The sequence below is a fragment of the Nycticebus coucang genome, chromosome 16, assembly GCF_027406575.1.
Source record: "Nycticebus coucang isolate mNycCou1 chromosome 16, mNycCou1.pri, whole genome shotgun sequence".
NCBI lineage: Eukaryota > Metazoa > Chordata > Mammalia > Primates > Lorisidae > Nycticebus > Nycticebus coucang.
Window position 1 is genome coordinate 1,207,582 of NC_069795.1, and position 22,739 is coordinate 1,230,320.

General features: G+C 58.8%; 1 protein-coding gene and 1 long non-coding RNA gene across 7 annotated transcripts in view; both read right to left on the bottom strand.

Moving 5' to 3' along the window:
• COL18A1 (collagen type XVIII alpha 1 chain) overlaps positions 1-22,739 on the bottom strand; it is a 90,608-nt gene that overhangs the window by 2,337 nt on the left and 65,532 nt on the right. For 3 of the 6 annotated variants that reach the window (XM_053565877.1, XM_053565874.1, XM_053565878.1), the window contains 34 exons: positions 22,089-22,328; positions 21,779-21,805; positions 20,323-20,385; positions 20,140-20,226; positions 19,806-19,859; positions 19,504-19,662; positions 18,575-18,637; positions 17,774-17,800; positions 17,042-17,182; positions 16,659-16,721; positions 15,928-15,954; positions 15,027-15,062; positions 14,405-14,476; positions 14,124-14,159; positions 13,630-13,719; positions 12,640-12,669; positions 12,492-12,518; positions 12,059-12,121; positions 11,887-11,961; positions 10,968-10,994; positions 10,683-10,736; positions 10,206-10,280; positions 8,345-8,413; positions 7,897-7,939; positions 7,435-7,497; positions 4,664-4,707; positions 4,300-4,431; positions 3,627-3,771; positions 3,441-3,514; positions 2,873-3,004; positions 2,066-2,098; positions 1,262-1,507; positions 675-872; positions 3-118 (listed from right to left, as the gene is read on the bottom strand). In XM_053565877.1, the coding sequence (XP_053421852.1) occupies positions 3-118; positions 675-872; positions 1,262-1,507; positions 2,066-2,098; positions 2,873-3,004; positions 3,441-3,514; positions 3,627-3,771; positions 4,300-4,431; positions 4,664-4,707; positions 7,435-7,497; positions 7,897-7,939; positions 8,345-8,413; positions 10,206-10,280; positions 10,683-10,736; positions 10,968-10,994; positions 11,887-11,961; positions 12,059-12,121; positions 12,492-12,518; positions 12,640-12,669; positions 13,630-13,719; positions 14,124-14,159; positions 14,405-14,476; positions 15,027-15,062; positions 15,928-15,954; positions 16,659-16,721; positions 17,042-17,182; positions 17,774-17,800; positions 18,575-18,637; positions 19,504-19,662; positions 19,806-19,859; positions 20,140-20,226; positions 20,323-20,385; positions 21,779-21,805; positions 22,089-22,328 (2,831 nt within the window). The remainder of the gene's footprint in view (positions 1-2; positions 119-674; positions 873-1,261; positions 1,508-2,065; positions 2,099-2,872; positions 3,005-3,440; positions 3,515-3,626; positions 3,772-4,299; positions 4,432-4,663; positions 4,708-7,434; positions 7,498-7,896; positions 7,940-8,344; positions 8,414-10,205; positions 10,281-10,682; positions 10,737-10,967; positions 10,995-11,886; positions 11,962-12,058; positions 12,122-12,491; positions 12,519-12,639; positions 12,670-13,629; positions 13,720-14,123; positions 14,160-14,404; positions 14,477-15,026; positions 15,063-15,927; positions 15,955-16,658; positions 16,722-17,041; positions 17,183-17,773; positions 17,801-18,574; positions 18,638-19,503; positions 19,663-19,805; positions 19,860-20,139; positions 20,227-20,322; positions 20,386-21,778; positions 21,806-22,088; positions 22,329-22,739) is intronic. The other 3 variants (XM_053565873.1, XM_053565875.1, XM_053565876.1) reach the window with 2 other exon arrangements.
• Positions 4,844-7,425, bottom strand: LOC128568179 (uncharacterized). Its single transcript, XR_008375006.1, has 2 exons — positions 6,317-7,425; positions 4,844-6,283 (listed from the first exon to the last, which is right to left on the bottom strand). It is a non-coding gene; the product is annotated as an uncharacterized LOC128568179 (long non-coding RNA).

Here is a 22,739-nt window from a genome sequence, read left to right on the forward strand (position 1 = left end):
ACCAGGCTGGGTGTCTCAGGACATCTTTGCCATCAAAGGAGAAGAGGCGGGCCCCGGACTTCAGTGGGGCCTCAGAGCCCGAGAACAGAGCCTCCCAGTTGGGGAACAGTACCTCATCCTGCAGGGGAAAGACAGTGTGGGGGCTCCTCAGTCCCTACTCACGTCCTGCCCAAGGACGAGGCAGGTGCATAGCCACAGCTAGGCATCCCCCACAGCCCGAGGGGACCCTAAGGTGGAGGGACCCGGCCTGTCAAGTGGGGGGCTGGCCCCTGGTCCCTGCGGGTCCTCTGCTGCTGGGGGAGCAGGGGACACAGGTGCACTCAGGGCATCAAGAACACACAGCCCAGGTCATGAAAAGGAGCCCTGGAATACGACCCTGGAATCCTGCCCTAGGCTCATGCAAGATTGGGTGCTCCCAGCCCTGCCTCCTTGGGAGCATCCAGGTGGGATGGACATCAAGACCGTGGGGGGTGCTGCCAAGGGAGCAGGGATCACAGCCCAGGGTTGGGTAGCCCACGGGGTGCAGAGGGACATGGGCTTCTGCTCTCGGGTGGGTGACGCCCACGGTAGCCTCCACAGACCCTTGAGGTAAACCTGTGCCGTGACCCCACACCTGAGTCAGGCTTGGGTGCATGTAAGGATCTGCCGTAGCCACAGATCTCTCGCCAACCCACCTTGAGATTGACAATGGGCACAGTCCCGCGGTCAGCGCGGCGCACGATGCTGTAGAGGTCCTGTAGCCGTGAGGACAGGAAGGCCCGGAAGGTGCCTGCCAGCCCCGCAGCCCGCGCCTGCTGGAAGCACTGGAAGTCGGCCCCGCGGATGCCACGCATAGCGCCCGACAGTGGGCTGTTGAGTGCAACCAGATGGAGCTGTGGAGAGGCTGTGCCGGTCAGGGGCCGTGCCAGACACCACCCTCACCCTTAGCCATGTTCCCGGTGGCCTCCTGCACCCCCTGACAATTGCGTGTGTCTCTGTCCAACCCCCAGAACAGACCCCTCGACCGAGGGCAGCACAGGTGATGTCAGGTGCCACCGGCCCAAGCAGCAGCCCCAGCACGGCCCCACTCCTCGGCACACTGGGTCCAGAGCAATGGCTGCTGGGTCTCCAGACATAGGTGGGCACTGGCCTCGCAGGGCCCTAGCTTCTGTGCACAGCCATGGGCCTTCCACTGGGCAAGTTGTAGTCCTGGCCTGCCCCAGGCACCTCCCTGGACCTCTGGAAAATCCATGTTCTCCTCCAAGGCCCAATGGGCACTCACCGCCGGCTGGAAGTCCTGGTGGGTGTGGGCAGGTGGGCCTGTGGGACGCGCTGGGCGGAGGTGCATGTAGGAGCTGTGGTGTGGAGCCCCGGGGTAGGGCTGGGGGGCGGGCAGGTGCGGGGGGCTGGCCAGGATGTCGTCTGCCCGCCAGGGCCGTGCTGTCGAGTGGGGGTGCTCCCGCCGGGGGTACGGGTTGCTGTCGTGCAGCTGTACCAGTGGGGGCTGCAGGGCGGCCACCTCATTGTCCTGCAGATCAGTTAAGCTCGTGAAGGCTCAGCCACTGGGGTCCAGGTGCTCCCTCCGAGGATGCCCTCCTGCACCACCTCTGTGCTCTCGGTGCGTGGGGCTGTGCTCCCCAGGGTGGGCGGGGGAGCAGGAGGTGGCACCCCACCAGGACGAGTAGATCACCTCTGCCCATGTGGCCCTAGGCCCCACCATGCACAGAGGCATTTCTTGCCACTGCCTAGGCCCAGGGCCCCTGACACATGACACTTAGCTTGGGTGACAGCTTCTACCCTAGGACAGGTTGCAGGGGACTGCACAACCCTTGCTCATGGAAGATGCTCCCCACCCCACATGCCCCAGAGCCATCCACTCCTGTGCCTGACTGTGGTTAAGGGGGGACAGACACACATTGAATGTGGGTCTCGGCCCCCAGGAGTGTCTTGTGTTGAAGACGCAATGGGGCACTTCCTACAAGCAGGGCAGCCAAGTTCCCTGGGAAACCTGAGACGAAGCATACCCCTGCCGGCATACCCCTCACACCCTGACCTGCCAAGTCTAAAAAAGAAAAATGCTCCATACCGTCCCTCTTGGGAGTGGCGTCCAGGCCTCCAGCTGAAAGAAAGTGGCAGGGGTTACTCCAGCAACCCAGGCAACCACCCCCAGCTGCCCTGCCCTCCCCAAAGCTCATTTGTTACAAAGCAGATGTTACTATTGCCCAGGCTGCACCTCCAGTGCCCACAAGGACACCTGGCACATAGCAGGCACCTGGTCAGTCTCACTGACAAGACCCACAGCCTCTGCCTGGCCAGATAAAGTGTGCTTGGGCCAGGTCAGGGTGGGATCGTGATGGGGAGGGGCAGGGAATGGGCACTGCCCATAGTTCAGGGTCCGCATCAACACACAGACCGGCACAGACTCCTCAGGGTCAGACTGGAGGCTCCTGGGCTGGCATTCATCCACCCCACCTGTGCCCTACAAAGGACAGGCCCCCTGCAGGGGCCCAAGAGCCCTGGCTGCACCCACCTGGACTAGCTCTAGCAGCCACAGCCACATTTATCTCAAGGTGTTTACTATGCACAGTGTGGAGAGCCAAGCAGCCCCCTTATCCTGCCAGCGCTGTACCAGCTCTGTAATGCTCCTCCTGTAAGCCACCTGGTCTTATTCACATGCATGTCCACCGGGTAAGCCTTCATGGTGACATGAGCCGCCGGTACCAGCACATTAGTGCGTTCACCTACATTCCCTTTTTGTAAAACCAGCGCAGCTTATAGAAGTTTAAATGAGCACAAAACATGAGAAGCCACTGGCTGGCTACCTGCCTACAGTATTCCTGCACAAGGCCTGGCCTCCACCTGCATTCCTGGTCCCACCCCCACCAGAACTCACTTGAACCTTCCGGAAGCCATTTCGGACACGGACATAGAGCTCCTCCCGCTCGGCCACAAAGATGAGCCAGCCCTCAGGCACCTCATGCACCTGGTCCAGCAGGGCCTGGTACGTGGCCCAGACTCGCACCTGCTAGAACCCAAACCCAGTGCGCTGGGGGCCCTGCTGCTGACCAGCAGGACAGAGGGAAGGTGCCACCCACTGGCCTGGCTGAAGCTGCCAGACCCATGGGTCCAGACTGGGCAGGGCTGTGGGGGCTGGCTTGGGCACTTCAGGGTGTTGTGTGGCCACCCTCAGGAGCAGCATGGAGTCCCCGGCCCACACTGCTCCCTGCCTCCATGCACAGTGGACCAGCCCCAGGGGGTTCCTGACAGGCTGTCCTCCTCCCTGGCCCCCCCAGTCCCCATCCCACTTCCACTTGGCTTCATGCATGTCTGCTGAGCACAGCCATCACAGCACTGGTGTCTGTGGCTCCACTGAGGACTCTGGGGCTGGGGGTAAGGGTGTGATCGGTGGGGTCTGTGACTGGGTGAGGGGCATGAGGAGGTGAGAGCCACCAGCTGCTTACCCCTACGGAGGCACCAGTGATTCCAGGGGGGCCCGGGGGGCCAGGGGGTCCGGGGGGACCAGGAACGCTGATTGCTGCAAAAGGGAAACCCAGGTGGAACAAGCAGCTGCTGGTGGCCACAGGGCAGGGGCCAGTGGGCTCTGCCTCAACCCACACTCTGCCTGACCCACTCCCTGCCCAACTCACTCTGCCTGTAGGGGCCAGGAAATGAAGGGGGCCCTGGTGGGCCTGGTGGGCCAGGGGGGCCCTGGCGCCCCTCGTAGCCAATGCCAGGGGGTCCCTGAGGTCCAGGTGGGCCAGGTGGACCCTGGATACTCTCTCCTTTGGAGCCCTAGGACAACCAGAGACACGTTGCCATGTGCAGTGTGCATGAAGGGCTCGGGCTGTGCTTGCCAAGAGTCCCTATATCCCGGGTAACCCTCCTGCCCACAGCATGGGCGGGGAAACCCAGGCCCCTCCCACACCACCTGGGACAGGGACTGGAAGCCCCCTAGGCAGAAGCTGGACCTGGTTCCCTGAAATCTTCTTAGGCAGATGGGGTCCCAAGCCCTGAGGGGGTTTGACCTAGTCCTGCCCATGGTCCCCTGGGCCCACATGGCTCCCCAGGACTGTAGGCACCTCCTCAAGAAGTGCCCACAGGTGTAGCACCAAGGGCCATGAGGGGTCCTGGCAGTGTGCCTGTGCTCCAACCTGCCAAGTGCCCCACAAGGGGGCAAAGAAATGCAGGGGCTGCTGGGGGGATGGGCTCACAGGACGCTGGTTTGGCCTGGGGGCATCAGTGGCCTGGCTCCAAGGCCCACAAACTCTGTCTGCACAGGCCAGAAAATTGGCACCTGCTCTTGCCCGGGTCTGTGCTTACCGGGATCCCTGGGTAGCCCGGTGGGCCTGGAGGGCCGGGGGGGCCTGGCACGCTGGAGCCGAAGAAGCCACCACCCCCGGGCTCGCCCCTCTCGCCTTTCTGTCCGGTGTCCCCTCTGTCTCCCTTCTCCCCCTGCAGGAGGAAACACATGTGTGACACAGCCCAGGGTGGGAGGGGGTACATCCCTCCCACACTGGGGCAAGGCAGCTGGAAGCTTCTGGAGCCCAAGTCTGCCCAGGCCCTGCAGGAGAGGGATCAGCTCCCACCTGCCACCTCAGCCGAGCCCCAGAAAATATCCCGAGGGGCTTCCCAGGGAGCCAGCACCCCTGTGGGGGACGGCGAGGACAACCCAGGAATCACCCACCTTCATTTCAGCCTCTAGGTGAAGAAGGTCGAATGGGAACTGCCCTGCAGAGGAGGGAGACCAGTTGAGCCCAGGCAAAGCACCTCACGCTCAGCCCCCCACCAAAGGAGTATTTGTATTTCTCTCCATAGAGCCTGCATATTTTATTACGTGGATTCCTACCTAATTGATATTTTTGACGTTTTTGTTAACAGTGTCTTTTAAAAATATTTTTCATTGTTTATGACTAGGCATTGATTTTTTTTAATTGCCTTTACCTAGTGACTTTGGTAAATTACTTATTAATTCTGACACTTTATTTGTAGATCCTTTGCGGTTGTTTACATGGGACTTGTTGTCTGTGGAAACAGTGAGACTTTCCTTCCTCCACCCGCGCAGGGCCCAGGGACCCTCTGCATGCCCCTCAGCAGAAATGTCGCTGCTCCTGCTTTTGTTATTAGTCTTGACACAGGCATCTGAATAGTCTCAGCCGTCCCAAGACCTAACTTGGTTTTTGGGCTTCCTGGTGCTTCCTGTTTTACACAGATATAAATATATACTTTTTCTTTTCATTTGCCATTTTAATATGTCCATCTGTTTTCATTAAACTACATTTGCTGTTTGTTTTCTAATTGCTTGAGCTGGATACTTAGAAATAACTGTTATGTAAGGCTATAATTTTGTGAACAGTTAATAAAGCCCCCTCCTTCTGGGTGGGAAAGCAGCCTTGGGGTCACTCTGAAACCTGCACCCCAAGTGCTTAGTGGGAGCCAGAGGCCATGCCCACCCAGAGGCTATGCCCTGGGCAGGTGGCTCCGGGCACCCAGGGCGAAACCATCTCAGGTGCCCTCAGTGGGGATGGGGTGACCACAGTTGCAGTCGTTGGGCCCTTGAAACCTTGCTCAATCCCAAGCCCACTCCGCCTAAGCCTTTCTGCAGAGGTGACAGGTGGCAGGGCCCCATCGCCCGACAGTCTGCAGCTTCCACCCTACAAGGCCACCTCAGCAGCGTGGGGCTCCAGCTGATCCTGCCTGCTAGGTAGTTTCTCATGTTCATCTCTCCTTGCTCACATGTGGCCTAAAGTCGGCTGCTCTGCGTTGGGATCCACCACACTGTGTGAGATCGCCATCCCGGGCACCTGCTGATGTGCTCGGTACACCCTGGCCCACTTGGGAGTCTAGTCCCCCTGCTGAGTCCATGGCCGAGAGATGTCATGGGTCAAGCTTGTGGCCTTGCTGTTCAGATCTCCCATTTCCTGGGTTAAAACTTTCTGTCACAACTAATTTGCATGGGTCTGTTAAGCTCTGTCAGTTTTCACTTTTGTACCTTAAGGCTATTATTCGTGGCATAGAAATTTATAATTCGTAATTACTGGATTTTTCTGGAAGACTTGTTCCTTTATCACATTTCTTCTGTTTCGGGCCACGTTTCTCACCTTAGGGTACACTGTGCCTGAACACACACACACCCCCAAAAACCCTACACACACCACACACTCTATACACACACACGTTTGCACACACAGGCACACACCACCTGTACACACATCATACACACATGTACACACACCACCCACCCCCCATACACACATGCACACATACCACACACCCCCAGTACACACATCAGCACACATGTACACACCTCCTATACACACATCAGCACACATGTACACACCTCCTATACACACATCAGCACACATACCACACACCCCCTGTACACACATCAGCACACATGTACACACACGCCCTGTACACACATCACACATGCACACACCACACACCCCCTGTACATACATCAGCACACACACCCCTATACATACATCAGCACACATGCACAACACACTATGTACATACATCACACACACACACCCAAACACACATCAGCACATGCACACCCTGTACACGCCCCCATACACACACATCAGCACACATATACCAAACATCCGCTATACACACATACACACACACCCCTGTACACACATCAGCACACACCTCTATAGACACACATGCACACACCACACACCCCTGTATACACACATCAGCCCACATGCACACACACCACACACTCTTATACACGTGTACACATCTTTCTTCAGAAATCCCCTGTTGCTCTCATTGCTGATCCTTGGATTTTGGAAAGCTCTTGGAATGTCCCTCATTTTGGAGAATTCTTGTCCACACTGCCCCCAGATGCTGGCCCTGCTGGGGCCCTGGTGCCCTCACACTGGCTCCTGGGGGCATGTTGTGCCATGTGCTCATCTCTGGGGTCAGAGAGGACCCAGCCTGTAACTTGCCTCCGTTTGCCCACTCCATGCACCTCACTTCGCTTCCACTCACCCAGTCCATTCCCGGGTGGGAACAGCCCCAGCTGGGGCCAGTGCGGACCTGGGGCCAGCTCACGGGCAGCCTGGTGGTTTCAGCCCAGCCTGGTAGGTGTGGTGCATCAACACCAGCCACCTGCTCTCAGCAGGAGTGGGACTCAGCAGAGTGTCCCCACTGCGCACTGGGAATAGAGGAGGTGCTGGAGCGCCCTCCACCCCAGGACCACCTGCCAGGCATGGCTCCCATGCAGGGCTGGGTGTGGGTCCTCTGGTGTCGACTATCAGCCACTGCTTACGGGGATTCTGGCAGGCTGAGGGTGGTATCTCCTCTGGGAGCTGCCCTGTGGCCCAGCCCTGCCATGAGGGTGACAGGCATGCATCTCTGAGGCCCTCCAGGCCTGGCTCCTGCGAGGGCCCTGCCCTTTGGGGCTGGTGCACCCTAGCTCCAGCCTGGGGCACCCAGAGCACTTACCTGGAGGTCCAGGTGGACCCACTTCTCCCTTGTCACCCTTTGGTCCAGGAGGCCCCTGAAACCCTGGAAAACCAAAGACCCCAGAGCCCATCAAAGAACACACCAAAAGGCCTCCTGGATGATGCCCTCCCATCCACGCACACCCACTGTGCCCAGGGCTGGGCCTGAACCTGGAGGGGTGTTGGATGGACTTTGAGTACACAGGACAGGGGTTCCTAGAGAGCAAAGGCCCCACAGGTGATACCAGGAACCTGGGCCACTGATTCTGGGCCACCTCTGCCCTGCCTTGTGCAGACAGGTGGTCACCCCAGGGTGGGCTGCTGCCCATGGCCAGGCTGCCTGGGAGGCCATGCCAGCTGTGGCCGGCACAGGGGCTCGGGGATTCTTGCTGGTGCCCAGGGTCAGAAAGGAGCAGGAGGTCCTGGAACTGCTTCTCTCTAACCACAAGCTTGGGGTGCTTACCTGGTGATCCCGGAGGCCCAGGCCTGCCAGACTCGACAAACGCCTGCAGAGAGGGGCCCAGAGGTGGCTGCTGAGGGACAATGTTCTGGAGACCAAGGCTACCATCCATCCAGGGGGCCCTGAGCTTTATACAAGTCCCTGGTGCCTTCTGCAAGGCCACACTGGCAGCCCTACTCCCCCCCCAACGGAGTGGGGGAGGAGCAAGTCTGGAATGGGAACCCTCTGTGGTACCTTCACCCCCTAGCTTGGTGGAGTGGGGGGCGCCCTGGCCCCATCACACTTAGCACCCAGGCCTTCGCCCTCCTCAGGGCTCCATCCACCAGGCAGCTCATTCCAGGGGCACCCTGGACACAGAGGCTCTAGGTGGGAGGAGGACAGTGCAACTGCCCATGGCTCTATGTTAGATGCCGCAGGGGGCCACAGAGAGAGAGGGTGCAAGGAGACTTACGTTGTTGTCATAGATGGGAGTCCCGGGAGAGCCTGGGGGCCCCGGAGGCCCAGGGGGGCCAGGCATTCCCTGTGTGGGGAAAGCAAGCTGTGGTCAGCCGGATTCACAGCCAGGCCATCCATGATGGCCCAGTGGCAGGTGTGGGCAGAGAGCATTTCTATTCTGTGGTGACCTCCCCAGTAGCTGTCTGGCGACAGCAAGGACAAACTGGAAAGGTGCAAGGTGCTCTGGGCTCCCTGCAAAGGGACCACACACCCAGGAGAAGGGCAAGAAGCCGTGGGCTCTGTGAGAGCAGAAACTGGCCCACACCCGGTCCAGCTCAGAGCTATGCTCAGACTGTCCCTCTGGGGACTGGCAGTGAGGCTATAGGGGCACATCTACTGCTGGGGCCATGCCCTGCAGACATGGGTGCAGTTCAGGGAGGGCTCCCAAGTCAGAAAGGGCACCCCAGGAGCCACTCTGAGGACTGTAACTTGTGTGGGTGCATGTGTGTGAATTTGCATTGGAGCAAAGACCGTAAATGATCTGACTCTAGCCACATGGGCAGTGTGTTCTGAAGGCCACATGCACACTTGTGGGGACCACCGGGGCTGGAAGGTCAGGCTCGGCCATGAATGCATGTTTTCTCCCTCCTTCCTTTAACTGTCTCGCTGCAGCAGAGAGTGGCAGCAGGACCTTGGGCCAATAGGAAAGACCAACAGGAAGACCTGGCCCCAGGAGATCTGTTGTCCAGGGTTGCCGAGTGGCTGCGTTTGCTGCCACCCAAGGCAAGAGAGATCCTTGAGAACAAAACTCGAGGGCCCATCTTTCTTTTCTTGACAAGAGTGGCCTGTTCCCACAGCACAATTTCAGAACCTGGCAGACGCTGCAGTTTTTTCACATGATGGCAGCCAGCATCAGTCCAAGGCAGGAGTGAGGCCCCAAGAGCTAACATCAGTGGGCAGAAGTGCAAACCACCAGAGGTGCCATTTACAGTCCCTGCATCCAAGCCCCACCTGGCAGCGCTTGCAGAGTCTGGAGATGCAGGGGCCAGAGGATCAGCGGGGCGGGGATGGGGCAGCCCCTCTGCAGGCCTCCTCAGCCTTGCAGGATCTCTCTGATTAAATGCCCAGCCCACTGACGCTGCTGAAATAAAAGGCATGGCCCAAAAGAAAGCAGAGTGACTGCAAGTTATGGCACCATGCTGGGCAGAGCACCACGGGCAGGCAGGGGCACACGCAGAGCCCTTGCTGGCCAGGGTGCCCTTCTGAGAAAACCACACGAGCCCCCACGGGTTCAGGCCAGATATGTGCATGTGCATGTGTGCCTGAGTGTGAGTGCACGAGCGTGTCCACTTGTGTGTGTGCACATGTGCCTGAGTGAGCAAGTGTGTCCATGTGTGTGCATCTGTGCCTGAGTGTGAATGCATGAGCATGTCCATTTGTGCGTGTGCACGTGTCTGAGTGTGAGTATACGTGTGCATGCCTGCATGTATGTGGTGTGGCCGTGTAAATTGTAACGTATGCATGTTACAACATATGAGCATGTGTGTGCCTGCACACGTATGGTGTGTCTGTGTACACTGTTGTATCAGGTGTGTATGCACATGCTATGCATCTGTATGTGAGTATGCATACGTTTGCTTGTGTATGTGGGTAAGAGTGTGTATATACGGGTGCACACACGTACAGGTGTATGTGGATACAAGTGTGCCCACATATATATGTGTGTGTGTGTGTATATATGTACATGTCAGAGGACCAGCTCGTGAGGGCCACACTGAAGCAGCCTCTGGTAGACAAGATGCAGGATCCCAGGCCCTGGCCACACTGTTCCAGTCCTGGAGTCCAGCCATCCTGTCCACCCCCTTGCAGGAACTCACCCTCATGCCGAATGCCACGCTGGGCTCTCCTGGCTCCCCTTTCTCTCCTTTCAACCCGTTCATCCCAGGCCGACCCTGGGCAGAGAACAGTGGGTGGGGACTGTTGGGCACTGGCCACAGTGCAGCAGTCACCCACCAAAGGGCACCCAGCCTGAGGGCTCAGCCTCTCGCACCCCTGCCCTCCTGGCTCCTGGCCCTCCTCACCCCATCTTCCTGCCCGGGGACCTGCTGAGGAGGGAGTGACTGACCCCAGCAGCACCTGGGCCCTTCTGGACCTGAGCTCCCCACAAGCAAGGCTGGGACACCCCCACCCACCCTGGCCACGTTGGGGGTGAGAGCTGTGCTCAGATAGGGCCAGTTCTGGAGAAGGACAGTAGGAGTGGCCATCTACTCCCCTCCATGACCACTGTCCTGTGGGCCTGAGCTGCTGCCCATGCAGGGTACAGAGGGCCTCCCCAAAAGCCCCCAGGTCTTCACCGGCCGTCCAGGAAAGCCAATCTCTCCCTTGTGCCCTGGTCGTCCATAGGGACCCTGCAGAGAGAAGGGTCCAGCTTTCAGGTGGGCAGAGGCAGAGCAGCCCTGCCCTGGCACTGAGGACAACCTCTGTGTGGCCTCCGCCTCACTCTGCCCATGCACTTTGAAGGTGTGGCTGGGAGATAAACCCAGGGCCACACAGCACACACTCAATAGCCACTCTAGTGACAAGCGTCCCAGTGCATAGCTCGCCTGTGCACCACATAGACAGAGCTGGGTCCTACTCACCGGGGGTCCTCGGAAGCCTGGCTCTCCCTGAATAGAAAGGCAGAAGGCTCCATTAGGCGGTGGGCTTTGTCCCCACCAGGCAGCCTCCCTCAGGATCCCCTACCTTCTGGGGACATTGGGTGGTGCCCAGGGCCACAAGCAAGACCCAGGGGAGGACAGGAAATGCCAGTGGGGAGAAGATTCCAGATTGGGGTTTGTGCCTGTGTCGGTGGCCCTGCCCTGCCTGTGCAGTGCCCTGGCTGGGGTCACCTTGACCATAGGCAGCTGTGAGGCCAGCGGCCTGTGCTCTAGGCCTGGGCATCCAAGGTTCGAGGCCTGTCCCCATTGCTGGAGGTTCTGGGCCCTGGTGCAGGCCTGTGGGAGCCTGGCCTGCACACTCAGCAGATGAAGCAGCTCCTTTCCATACCCTTCCAAGGCCTGCCTGGGTGGTCACAGCTGGGAGACCAGGGCACAGGCCCCTGAAGGAAATGACTTGGACCACTGCCATGCTTAGGCTTCTGCTGGCACCCTGGGGTTGGTGCCCCCAGGAAGAGGCCAGAAGACCACCAGGGACAGGGGTACAGAGCTGGGGGCAGCCTGAGCCCCTCTGTGGGAGATGGTGGGGCAGAAGAGAGGCAGAGCCTCTGCCACCAGCATCCCCAACCTCCCTGCAGGGTGGGCCATGTCCAGCCTGAGTGGCAGGAACACACCCACCGTGCTTGTGAGGGGTAGACAAGGAAAGGGCTTATGCTGCTCCGGAGAGCTATGTGCAACTCAACCCCACACCTGCCCTCAGGAGAGCTGTGTGCAACCCCCACACCTGCCCTCAGGAGAGCTGTGTGCAACCCCCACGCCTGCCCTCAGGAGAGCTGTGTTCAACCCAACCCCATGCCTGCGCTCAGGAGAGCTGTATGCAACCCGACCCTGCACCTGCCCTCACCTTGGCTCCTTTCTGCACAGGGGCCATGGCTCTGCCATCCGGGCTGAAGATGCTGCCAGGCTCACCTTTCTCTCCCTGCAATGGCAGGAAGCCCAGCAGGGTCACAACCTGATCCTGACAAAGACCAGCCTTGTGGTAGCAACCCTACAGGGCCTCATGGAGCACCCCTTACCTTGGGTCCCGGGAAGCCTTGCTCACCTTTGGCACCCAGGTCACCTTTAGGCCCAGCGGGTCCCTGGAAGAGACACTGTAGGTAGTGAGGGGCTATGTGACCCAAGCCTCCCATCCTGGTGGCCACCCCATCCCTTCCACAGCTGCTCCCTGGTAATGTGCTAGCCTGCCTAGTCCTAGGTAGAGAGGGCCATACCCTGCCCCAACGTTTGAGGCTTCTGCTCAGGCACAGGAAGTCATCAGCCTCGTGGGTGTCACCTATGCTGGGCTGCCCCGAGGTTCTTGTCACATCCTGCTACCATCATACAGGACAGCAACTGTCCCTACCCCTCTGGCTAAATGAGGCTGTCCTGGTGCACAGAGGAGCCCCCCCACCCCACCGCCCAGCAGGGAGGGTGGCAGCCTGCCTGTATCTCTGGAGCGGGGCTACTTACGGGAAAGCCTGCGTAGCCGGGCCGGCCCTGTGGGAAGAGGGGCAGCGTCAGCCTGGTCCCTGAGCACCCAGAAACATTGGGAGTTCATGTGAGCCACCCCCAACTGCGCCCAGCCCCCGTGGAGAGTCTCAGATAGGAAGGCACGTACCTTGGGCCCTGGCTCACTCAGCACAGCACCCTGTAAGCATGCCAGTGGAAAGACAGAAATTAGAAAAAAGAAAATTCACTGAAAATTAAATTCGGCTCCAATTATTACTGTTATAAGATCAATAAAGTAATACCAAAAAATGAAATTTAGAAGGAAAATCTTGCTGGCAATAGTCTTTCTGGTTTTTGCCTGAGTATCCCCAGGAGACCCTGAGCCACATCCTGGGAACCCACTTCACCTAGCATAGACCCCTCCTCAGCTCAGAGCACCCCTGACCCAGACTCAGATCCCTATGGGCCAGGAGCTTTAAGTCCATTTCTGTTTAAAATGCTCAAGCTCTGCTGGACACGCCCTTGCTCCTCGGGCCAGGCCCTGTCTGAGGCCCAAGTGGCAGAGCCTGCCCTTCCTGGTCCACTGGCTACTGCGGGAGCCAGGCTGCTCTAGCCAGGCCCTCCTGGGCTGTGGGCTCGCTTAGCTCCACACCTCTCACCACATTGCACCCAGCTCTCGAGGGAGGGAGCCAAGCACAGAGGTGCAGTCACTGTTCAGGGGCCCACAGATGGCAGTGCCAAGGGGGAGCTGGGCCAGCATCACCTGCACCTGCCCTCAGCCCAGCACCAGGTGCCGAGAGGCAGCAGGTATCTGAGGCTTCTGCCCTGAGTGCAGCACTGGCCCTGGCTCGGTCTGGTGTGGGTGAGGCTGAGCAGGGAGGAAGGTTGTGGACTGACAAGACCTTGCCCCAAAGAACCCTAGGCTCGTCCACATCCTGATGAGGGCGCTGAGATCCATGACCTACAGTCAGGGACTACATTGTCCAGGACCAAGGGACTGACTACTTGGGAAACATCACCATAAAAACAAGTGCCTGATCCTGCCAGGCCACCTGCTCCCACCTCCTGAGGGCCCAGTTGGCCAGGCCCTGCCCTGTACTGGGGTCCCCTCCCCTGGGTGGAGGCTGGGCAGATTAGGCACCTCCCACAGTGTCCTTACACTCTGCTCTGACACGTAGACCACAGGCCCTGGGGGTCCCGGTGGCCCTGGGAGGCCTGGCTGCCCGACTCCATCCTGACCGCGGTCGCCCTGGAAGAGAATGTCATGTGTCTGGCTGCCCCAGCCAAGACCCCAGACCCCACCCAGGCTGTGGGGGCTTCCTGGGTCCGGCTGCCCTAACCAAAACCCCAGACCCCAACCAAGCCATGGGGGCGTCCTGGGGTCCACAGGGGTAAGGAGGTGCGTGGGGCTATGGTCAGTGGCCCTGGGACCCCCTTCCCGGGCAGGGCAGGCGGCCATCAGGGACAGCCACACCTCACGGGCTGCTCCCAGCCCGAAAGCTTCCCCTGCCCATGTGAGGCCCTTGTCTTGCATCTCTGAGGCCACATGGGTGCAGGGTGGATGTGAACCTGGGGCAGCACACTGAAGCCCCATCTGTCCACCCAACGTGCACCTGCAGGCCCTGAGATGCCCCCTGTCCCAGGGACACTTACTTTTTCTCCTTGGCTCCCTCTGTCTCCTTTTGGTCCCTGCAGAGACGGGAGGGAAAGTCATCATACCAGACAGGAGCCCCCTTCCAGGAGCTCCCAGACCACTAAGCCCTGGACCAGAATAAAGACATGGAGAGTCCTCATTCCCTGACAGAGGAAGCCTATCTTGGGAATCCACTCACTGGAGCCAGAGACTCCTGGGGAACACACCATATGTCAGCTCCCATCTCCCTACAGTCCTTCAGGGGTCACCTTTGCACCCTGAGCTCACCAAAGTCACTGACCTGGGGCCCGGCGGAGCCCTCTCTGCCAGGGAGGCCAGGGAACCCGGGGGCCCCATCTGCTCCAACTTCTCCCTGGAAAGGACAGGTGGAGGGCAGAGTGTCAGTGCTTGGCCTGGGAGGCTGTGGGCTGTGGGGACGTGTGTGGAGTGATAATGACCCGGGTTTCTGTAGGTGACTAGCTCAATCCCGAAGGGTGATTCATCCTGGTGGGATTTTGGGGGGTGCAGGGGTAGCAGAGAGGAAGGGGAGGGGGACAAGGAGTCCTGGCAGTTAAAGCCCTCTGGTGTGGCTCCTGCAAGTTATGGGGCACAGCTGGACAGAGCACCTGGACTGTTCCCTTGACTCTGTGAAACCTGGGTGTGCCTTGGGGTGGGAGCTCTGAAAAGGGAGGTCCCCTGGGTGGCCTGGGGTGGTGTCTGGTGCAGGTCTGTCTTTGAAACAGACAGGTCTAAATTACAAAACATAGAGGCACAGGAACGGTGGGGTAGCCAAGAGCTTGACCCCTAGGAAGGCATAGGAGGTCCCCTAGCAGCCCTCTACACCCCAGCCTGATGGCCCCAGGATGAGCCCTCATGCCATTCCTGAGGATCAAGGAACAGGCTCCCCCAGCACAGGTGCTTACCTTGGCTCCAGGCAGCCCAGGTGTTCCAGGATCCCCCTGAGGGGGCAAAGGGCTCTGTGAGCAAGGCTGGCCCAGGCAACACCCCCCACGCCCCATGGGAGAAGGGGAGGGTTGATCCCCCAGATGCAGCCCACATGCCTCCCCACCCTAAGCTAAAGATCCCAGGGCCCTGAGGCCCCACTAATGGCAGGGCCATGGGCTGTATCCCAGTAGACACGCGATCTGGGCTGTTCTGGAAGCTGGTGACAAGAGCCACTTTGCAAGATTATGTCACTCAGACATGAAGCCCATCTAAAAATCCAGGCCTTCAAATGTCCCAGTGTTTTGTAAAACTTTCTAACGAGGTTTAATGGGAGATCTGGAGCCCTTGAACCTGGCACTTGCAGGGAGATGTCCCTCCTGGGAGGTCCTCATACCTCCCCACTGACCCTGGGAGCCCTGTGGGGCCTGAAAAGGGTGGGGGCTCCGATGCCAGGCCTGGCTGGTGATCCAGGGGGGGCAAGCAGGGAACAGAGGTCCCGACAGCTCCAGGGACACCATCCCGCCCACACCAAGGCTGGGGTGAGAGCTCCAGGTTCTTCCCTAAGTCTCTCCTGCTGCCCATGCCAGCAAACCTGCTGCAGAAAGCAGGCATCTGGATGGGGCAGTGGGGCTTCAGAAAGAAGACGAGGCCATAACACTGGCTGTCTGAGAGGGACATGTGTGGTTATTTCCCTGTTAGACTTTGCTGTGGTTTGTGACTTTCCCCTCACAGATTCACACTGCTCCTGTGATCAGAGGGCCGTGGCCTAAAGCAGCAGTGCCCAGAGGCAGTAGGCTAGCCTTGTATGCCCCACCGGGCCAGGGCTGAGCAGCAAGGAGGCCTCTGGGACCACAGCATCCAAGCTCCTCTTTCACTGACCTTGAGTCCGGGCAGGCCAGGCAGTCCCTGTCAGGGCAGAGAAGATGCAGCGTCAGTGCAGCCCTAAGCCCTGCCAGGCATCTTTGTCCCACAAGGTAACATGCTCATTGGCAAAAATCAAGATTTTTTTAAAGATATGTAAAGGAATCAGTTTTTGCCCATTTGAAATTTCCCATCAGTTTTGCTCCACATAAAAGTTGTGTCCCAGCCACAGGTGCACCCACTAGGCCTGAGGGATATGCTGGGGGCCCCATGCGCCTCCCAGACCCAAGCTGAAGATCCCAGGGCCCTGTGGCTTTAGGCCCCCACATGTACCCCTGGCTGTGCCCTGTGCCAACTGTGCTGACCCTGGTTGTGCTGGGGTCTTGGTTCCTGCTAGTTGCCCCAAGCCTCACCATGCAGAGGGTGACAAATATCTGCTACTTCTCCAAACTAGACCACAAAAATTTGATGACTTGACTTCCCCAGGAAGGCCTTCCTCTAGAAAGACCCCACGTCTGCCCATGGCAACCATCCCTGTGGCTCCCCATGTCTAGGCCAACTCCTCATCCCTCGGCTCTTCAACTCCACAGGGGGTGTTTCCAAAGAGGAATGGTGGCCTGAAGTGGGTCATGCCACACACCACTTGGCCCTCAGGACTCTGCAGAGCTGCTCTGGTCCCCACGAGACGCCCTCCTACCCAGGCACCCCAATGCTGCCTGCACTGGCCCAGCCCAGCTCCTGGGCAGTACCTGTAGCCCGTCGGAGCCTCGGGGTGTCGACCAGAAAGGAGCGCCAGAGCCTTCCATATCATCCTGGAGGACACAGGAGGGGTACTTGGCCTGTGTCCTGTCCTCCCTGGGACCAGGCACTGCCCAAGGTAGAGACCAAGCTATGGCTATGTGGGCTATCCTTAGGGCTAAATGAGGGCAGACGCCTGGTGGGCGATCCCTTTCAGCCTCTTTCAGGGCGCTTGCTCCTGGTCTGAGCATCAGCTGAGGCATAGCAGAGGTAGAGGGACAGCGGGGCCACACAGGGTGGGACCACTGCCCGGGAAGTGCTGCTCAGTGGGTGTGATGCCCAGGGGGCCATGACAGCAGACCCAGCTTTCTGGAGTCAAGGCAGTGGTACTCACAAACCCAGCCATGAATCCTGGTCCTGGAGGCCCAGGGGGCCCAGGGGGCCCAGGGAGGCCCGGTGGTCCAGCAGGTCCAGGGGCTCCTGCCAAGCCATTCTCCCCAGGGGCGCCAACAGGACCAGGGTCTCCCAGGCTTCCCTGTACGGGTGAGGAGAGAGCGCATCAGGGCATCTGCTCAGCCCATGGTGACTGGATCCATGGCCAGGCCTCTTCACAGTGCTTCACAAAGACCCGAGCACCCCCAGTGAAGAGCACCCCGCCCGCAGCTCTTCCTCCCTAGCACTAGAGACGGCTTCGTCCTCGTCACAACACTACCGAGGAGAGCTGCAGGTCATGTGCTCTCCAGAGAGAGCCCGGCACCTCTGGGGCAGGGCAGATGTGGCCCAAGGAAGGCTGGACCCAAGGCAGATCAGGAGCCCCAAGCAGAGGGCCTGTGGCTGCCAGGACAGGGCCAGGCCCCCAGGAAGCCCTTGCTTCCCTATGTTCCCTCCGAGTACTGCAGGGACCACCTGGTGTGCGGGGCAGGGTGAGGATGGACTCCCAGGAGTGAGCCCCCCACATGAAGACGCTGGGGAGCAGGTCACGACCACCCTGGGGCCTCCCAGCCCGGAGCAGTCCAGGCCCGGGCCCCAGATCCCATCTGACCCAGCTCATCAGCAGAGCTCAGTGCAGGGACAGCACCCAGGAGGAGCATGTGCCCCCTCGTGGGCAAACGCGGCCTGTTCATACCTTAGGTCCGGGGACACCCATGCCACCCTGTGGGGAAGAGAGTAGAGTGGTATCAATCACAGAGTCAGACAGCAGAGCAGGGCATCCTGAGCCCTGGTCCCAGGCTTTGTTCTGTGGTTTGTGCTGATTTAGTTACTTCTAGGTGTTTTCCTGACATCATCCCCTCCTGGGGAAGGCCATGGCCGTGAGGGGAATTACCCTGAGCCCAGTGCCAGGCCTGGCTCCACGCAGGCAGCCCACGGCCTCAACCATGTGTGACAAACGTGGGCACCTCTGACAAGGACGGCTCTTTAACTCAACTATCATCAAAAAGGTGGCACGCGTAGGTTCGCCCCCTCCTTTCAGGAGCATCCTCTGCCTGACCACACAGTGGGCTGACTCAGTGCTCACAAGAGGCACCAAGTGCATGTGTACTCCCCAGAGGGCTAGACACCAGCACCTCCCACCATCTCTGGCCACAGAAATGCCACCTGGAAATCATGGCCACTCCCATCTCATCAGAGGCCTGCGAAGCTTCCTGAAAGCTGCCCTACTCTTAATGTAACCAAAATTGAAACATGAAATGTTTTCAGATCAAATGGAATGTCAATATTCTTAACAACTGTTACTGAAGTCCACAACACACAGTCCTGAATTTCCACCCGCAGCCAGCCAGCCACACAGCCTTGGAAGCCCACAGCCCAGGCAGCTGGGCTGTCCACGGCCCCACCCTCCCGGCACTGCCCCTTTGCAGTGCACCACTCTGGCCAGACAGCACAGCACTGGTTCCTGTCCACTCTGGCCTGGTGGGAAGGGACTTACAAGGCTGCCTTTCTGTCCGGGCTTTCCTGGTGGGCCCTCTCTTCCTGGAGGACCTGAGGGCCCCTGGAGGAGAGATAAGCAAAGTATGGGTCTGGACAGGATTCCATTTCTGGAAAGACTCTGGGTTAGCAGATAATTATCTGTCTGGGCTTTCACAGATTTCCCGGGAAGCAAGGACACAGAATGTTCCCTGAACACACGGACACAGACACCTGGCCAGAGTCTTGTGGCTCACAGGAGACCCCACCCATAGTATGTGGACTGCAGCATTGCTGGCCGCTCAGGAGGATGAGGAGGGAAGGGCTGTTAGCCCACCCTGTGATGTTGGGGAAGAGGAAAGTGTAAAATGTACTCTCCAGAATTGATGTTGGGGGCAGTCTCTCCACAGGGACCCTGGATGGCTACCCGGGAGGCCATCAGAGCATCCTGTGGCTGGGGTAGGTCAGCTGAGTTCTAGGTGATCACTAAGACAATGGAAACAACTCTACGCCAGGGTAAATTACCCAGGGAAAACCCAGACAACATCCCTAGCTACCAGAGACCCCTGTGGGCACTCTCTAGGTTGCCTGGTGCCCAGAGCTGTAGGGAGCTCTAGGTTGCCTGGTGCTCCTCCCACCCTGGTCTTCCAGCAGCAGGTCCAGCGAGGGCTTGGGTCTCCTCCCACCATGAGAATCACCCACGGTGATGCCCTCTTGTAAGGTCAGGGGACCCATGAAGGCCAGAGAGAGTATCGGTGCTGCTTGTGGTGGTGTGGCAGGTCAGCACCCGCAAATCATGGGATGAGCATGGGGGCACCGCCATACTCTCAATGCAGCTCAGAGACAGGGCCCATGTCCCAAGGATCCCCAGCAAGGTGGGAGGGTGGTGAGTCCTCATGCAGGATGACCACCCACTCCTGGCAGGCAGGGATCCATCCCCACAGGACTTACCGGGGGTCCAGGAAATCCAGGGGGTCCGTCCCGCCCAGGCACACCAGGAAGACCCGGGGGTCCTGGAACATCAGAGCTGTTCACCCCAAAGCGGCCTGGCTCACCAGGTAGGCCTGGGACACCGGGGGGTCCAGGAGGTCCAGGGAAACCTCTTGGGCCCTGGAGCGGAACACACATAGAGCACATGCAGCACCTACCAGCGGTGAGCACCCTGTGACCACCCCTGTGGGGACCCAGCTGCCTCTCATGGGGTCTTGGCTGGTCCCACAGGGACACAGCAGCCACTGGGCAGGGCCACTCACCCGGAGGGTCTCTAAGTCACCACTGAAGCCGGATCCTTCCATGTCAATGAAGGTCTGAGCAGAAAGCACCAGAGACAGCTGTCACCAGGTGCCAGACCCATCCCCTGCCCAGAGTGGGCATGCAATGGGAAGGCCGGCCCTGATCACCCTGTCCCATGCACCCGACCCTGCTGCTCACAACAAGAAGCAAAGGGAGATGTGCCCAGAGATGCCGAGGAGGGCAGGCCTAGCAGCTCCTGTGAGCCCACAGCCGAGGGCAGGAGCTGGTCCTCCTGGGTCAGACCCCCACCAGGGGGCATTTCCCAGGTCTGGACAAGGGGACCATGGGACTCACCAGCCTGTCATGTCTAAAGGAAGGTCCTGGTGGCCCCGGCGGCCCCTGGGGTCCTGGAGGTCCTCTCGTTCCTATCCCAGGATCCCCCTAGGAACGTAAGACAAGGTCATGCCAAAGGCTTGCGGCCTCCACCCGGGCCAGAGGCTGAGATGAGAAGGACACCGTCCCCACCTGTAGACTCACCTTCTCACCCTTGGGGCCCATGTCTCCTGGGGCCCCCGGGAAGCCCTGTGGCCCAATGTCACCCTGGAAGACAAAACCCAGGGTCAGGGAAAGCATCTGTCCTGTCTCATGTGACCCAACAGCAGTCCACGGTTCTGCACCCTAAATGCTCCTCCCAAAGTCACGGGCAGACAGAGCTCAGCCCTTCAGGTGAGTCCACAGAGGCCCCAGGACATCAGAGGGCACCAGGAGCCAAGGTCCCTGAGGCTCTGCCATGAGCACATCTCAGCGGCACCTGGGAGAACCCGGAACATCCCCGGGGCTTAGCAGGGTCCCACAGGTGTCCTCAGCAAATAGCATGCCCTCAGGCCATTACTGCCCTGTGTGTGTGTGGTGCACATGGTGTGTGTACATCTGTTCGTGTGGTGTGTGCACGTATGTGTCGAGCGTGTGGTGCACATAATGTGTGCACATCTGTGTTTGTGTGGTATGTGCATGTGTGTGTGTTGTGTGTGGTGCATGCAGTGTGTACGCATCTGTGTTTGTGTGTGTGCACAAGTGTGGGGCACACAATGTGTGTGCATGTGTGTGTTGAGTGTGTGCAGTACATGTGCTAAGGACCCAGAGTCTGCCTTTTAGCTACTTGGGTTTGCAGGGGAGAGGCCCTTGGGCCTAAAATGATGATCAGAGTCACGAATGTCCACCTGATACGGTGCAAGGCATGTTTCCTGATGGGAAGTCCTAACACAATTTATCAGATCACACTTGAGGTGTGGATCCTCTACTGCACACACATGCACACATGTCACACATACACACGTCACACACATGCTCTAGCCACCCTCACCACGGTCTGCTGCTGCACAGCTGTGCTATCAGGTCCAAGATGGTCATTAGAAATGGTCTGGTCAGCGTGGCCATGCTTCCCGTCCCTTTGGGCTGTTTTTAACTTCATGTCAAGGACTAGTAACCCCCCCATTTTCTGCCTCCACTGTGTTACCAGTGCCAGGTAATATGCTTCCCTGATCTTTACTTGCAATCGTTGTATTGTTTGATTGTGTTTCTTGAAAATAGTGTTGATTTTTAAACACCTAAGTTCAGTGTTTTGGGACAGACCCTCTCGTTTAACCTGATGGCTGATGATTCTGCACTTCCTCGGGCAGTGGCCTCTCTCTTCCCTGCACGTACCGCCCCCCCATGACTCCAGAATTTCTTGAATTTTCCCTGTTAAGGACTAGGAAGGTATACATTTTCTTCATTCTTTTTTCCCCTGGTAGTCTGCAATAAATACAAATCCATAACTGCCCCTTTCCTATCAACATTTAGACTTACATTTTCTTAACAAAAGTTAAGTTGCATTTTCAGTGGTTTGTGAAATCCCCTCAGTATGTTAAGTTTAAAGGGTGCCAGGGTGTAAAAAGCCTCCACATCTCTTGGGACCATCACAGATAACCAGCTCAGAGGGACGCAAACTTACGGCTTTTCCATCTTCACCTGGGTCACCCTGGAACGTGCAAGAGGAAGCATCAGTGAAAGGCAGTCAGGCACAGGACGCCCCACATATAGAGCCCCTGGAGGTGGTGCTGACCCTCCAGGGTGCCACGTCGTCAGGTGGCTGGGTCTAAGCCCACATCTCCCAGGCCCCACCACCTCTGGTGCCAACCCCCAGCGATGGCTGGTTCTGGGGTCTCTGCTGTCTCCTAGCCCACTCGAGTCAGCCGCACCCTTTCCCCTTCCTGCCCAAGTCCATACCCTGGGACCCAGACCACAGGGCTGTGTGAACTCACTGGCTGGCCGTCCTTCCCTGGGGCACCATCCTTTCCTGGGAGACCTGGGGGTCCCTGCGGCCCAGGGACAGGCTGTGCATATGGACTCAGAGCCCCTGGGCCCACAGGTCCATGGGGACTCTGGGGGCTGAAGGGACATGGGAGGCCCGGAGGTCCAACCATGCACGGGGCACCTGGGGGGCCTATCGAGCCAGGCAGGCCTGGAGCACCAGGCTCCCCCTTCTGCCCCTTCAGGCCTCCCTGTGGGGAGAGAGAACAAGGCACGGGCTGGGCAGAGCCACACACATGCTTGGGTGCCCAGACTACATCCTGTGGTAGATGGACACACAAGGTGGACATTGACGCATAGGGTGGACACACAGAGCGGATGTGGACTTACAGAGTAGACGCACAGGATGGACATGGACGCATAGGGTGGACTTACATGTGGACATGGACACACAGGGTGGACGCACAGAGTGGATGTGGACTTACAGGGTGGACACACAGGATGGACATGGACACACAGGGTGGACTTACAGGGTGGACATGGACACACAGGGTGGACATGGACACGTATGGTGGATGCACAGGGTGGACACGCAAGGGGCTACATGCCAACCAGGCAGAGTGGTTGGGGTAGGCAAGGAACAAAGGCAGAGGTGCACCGCA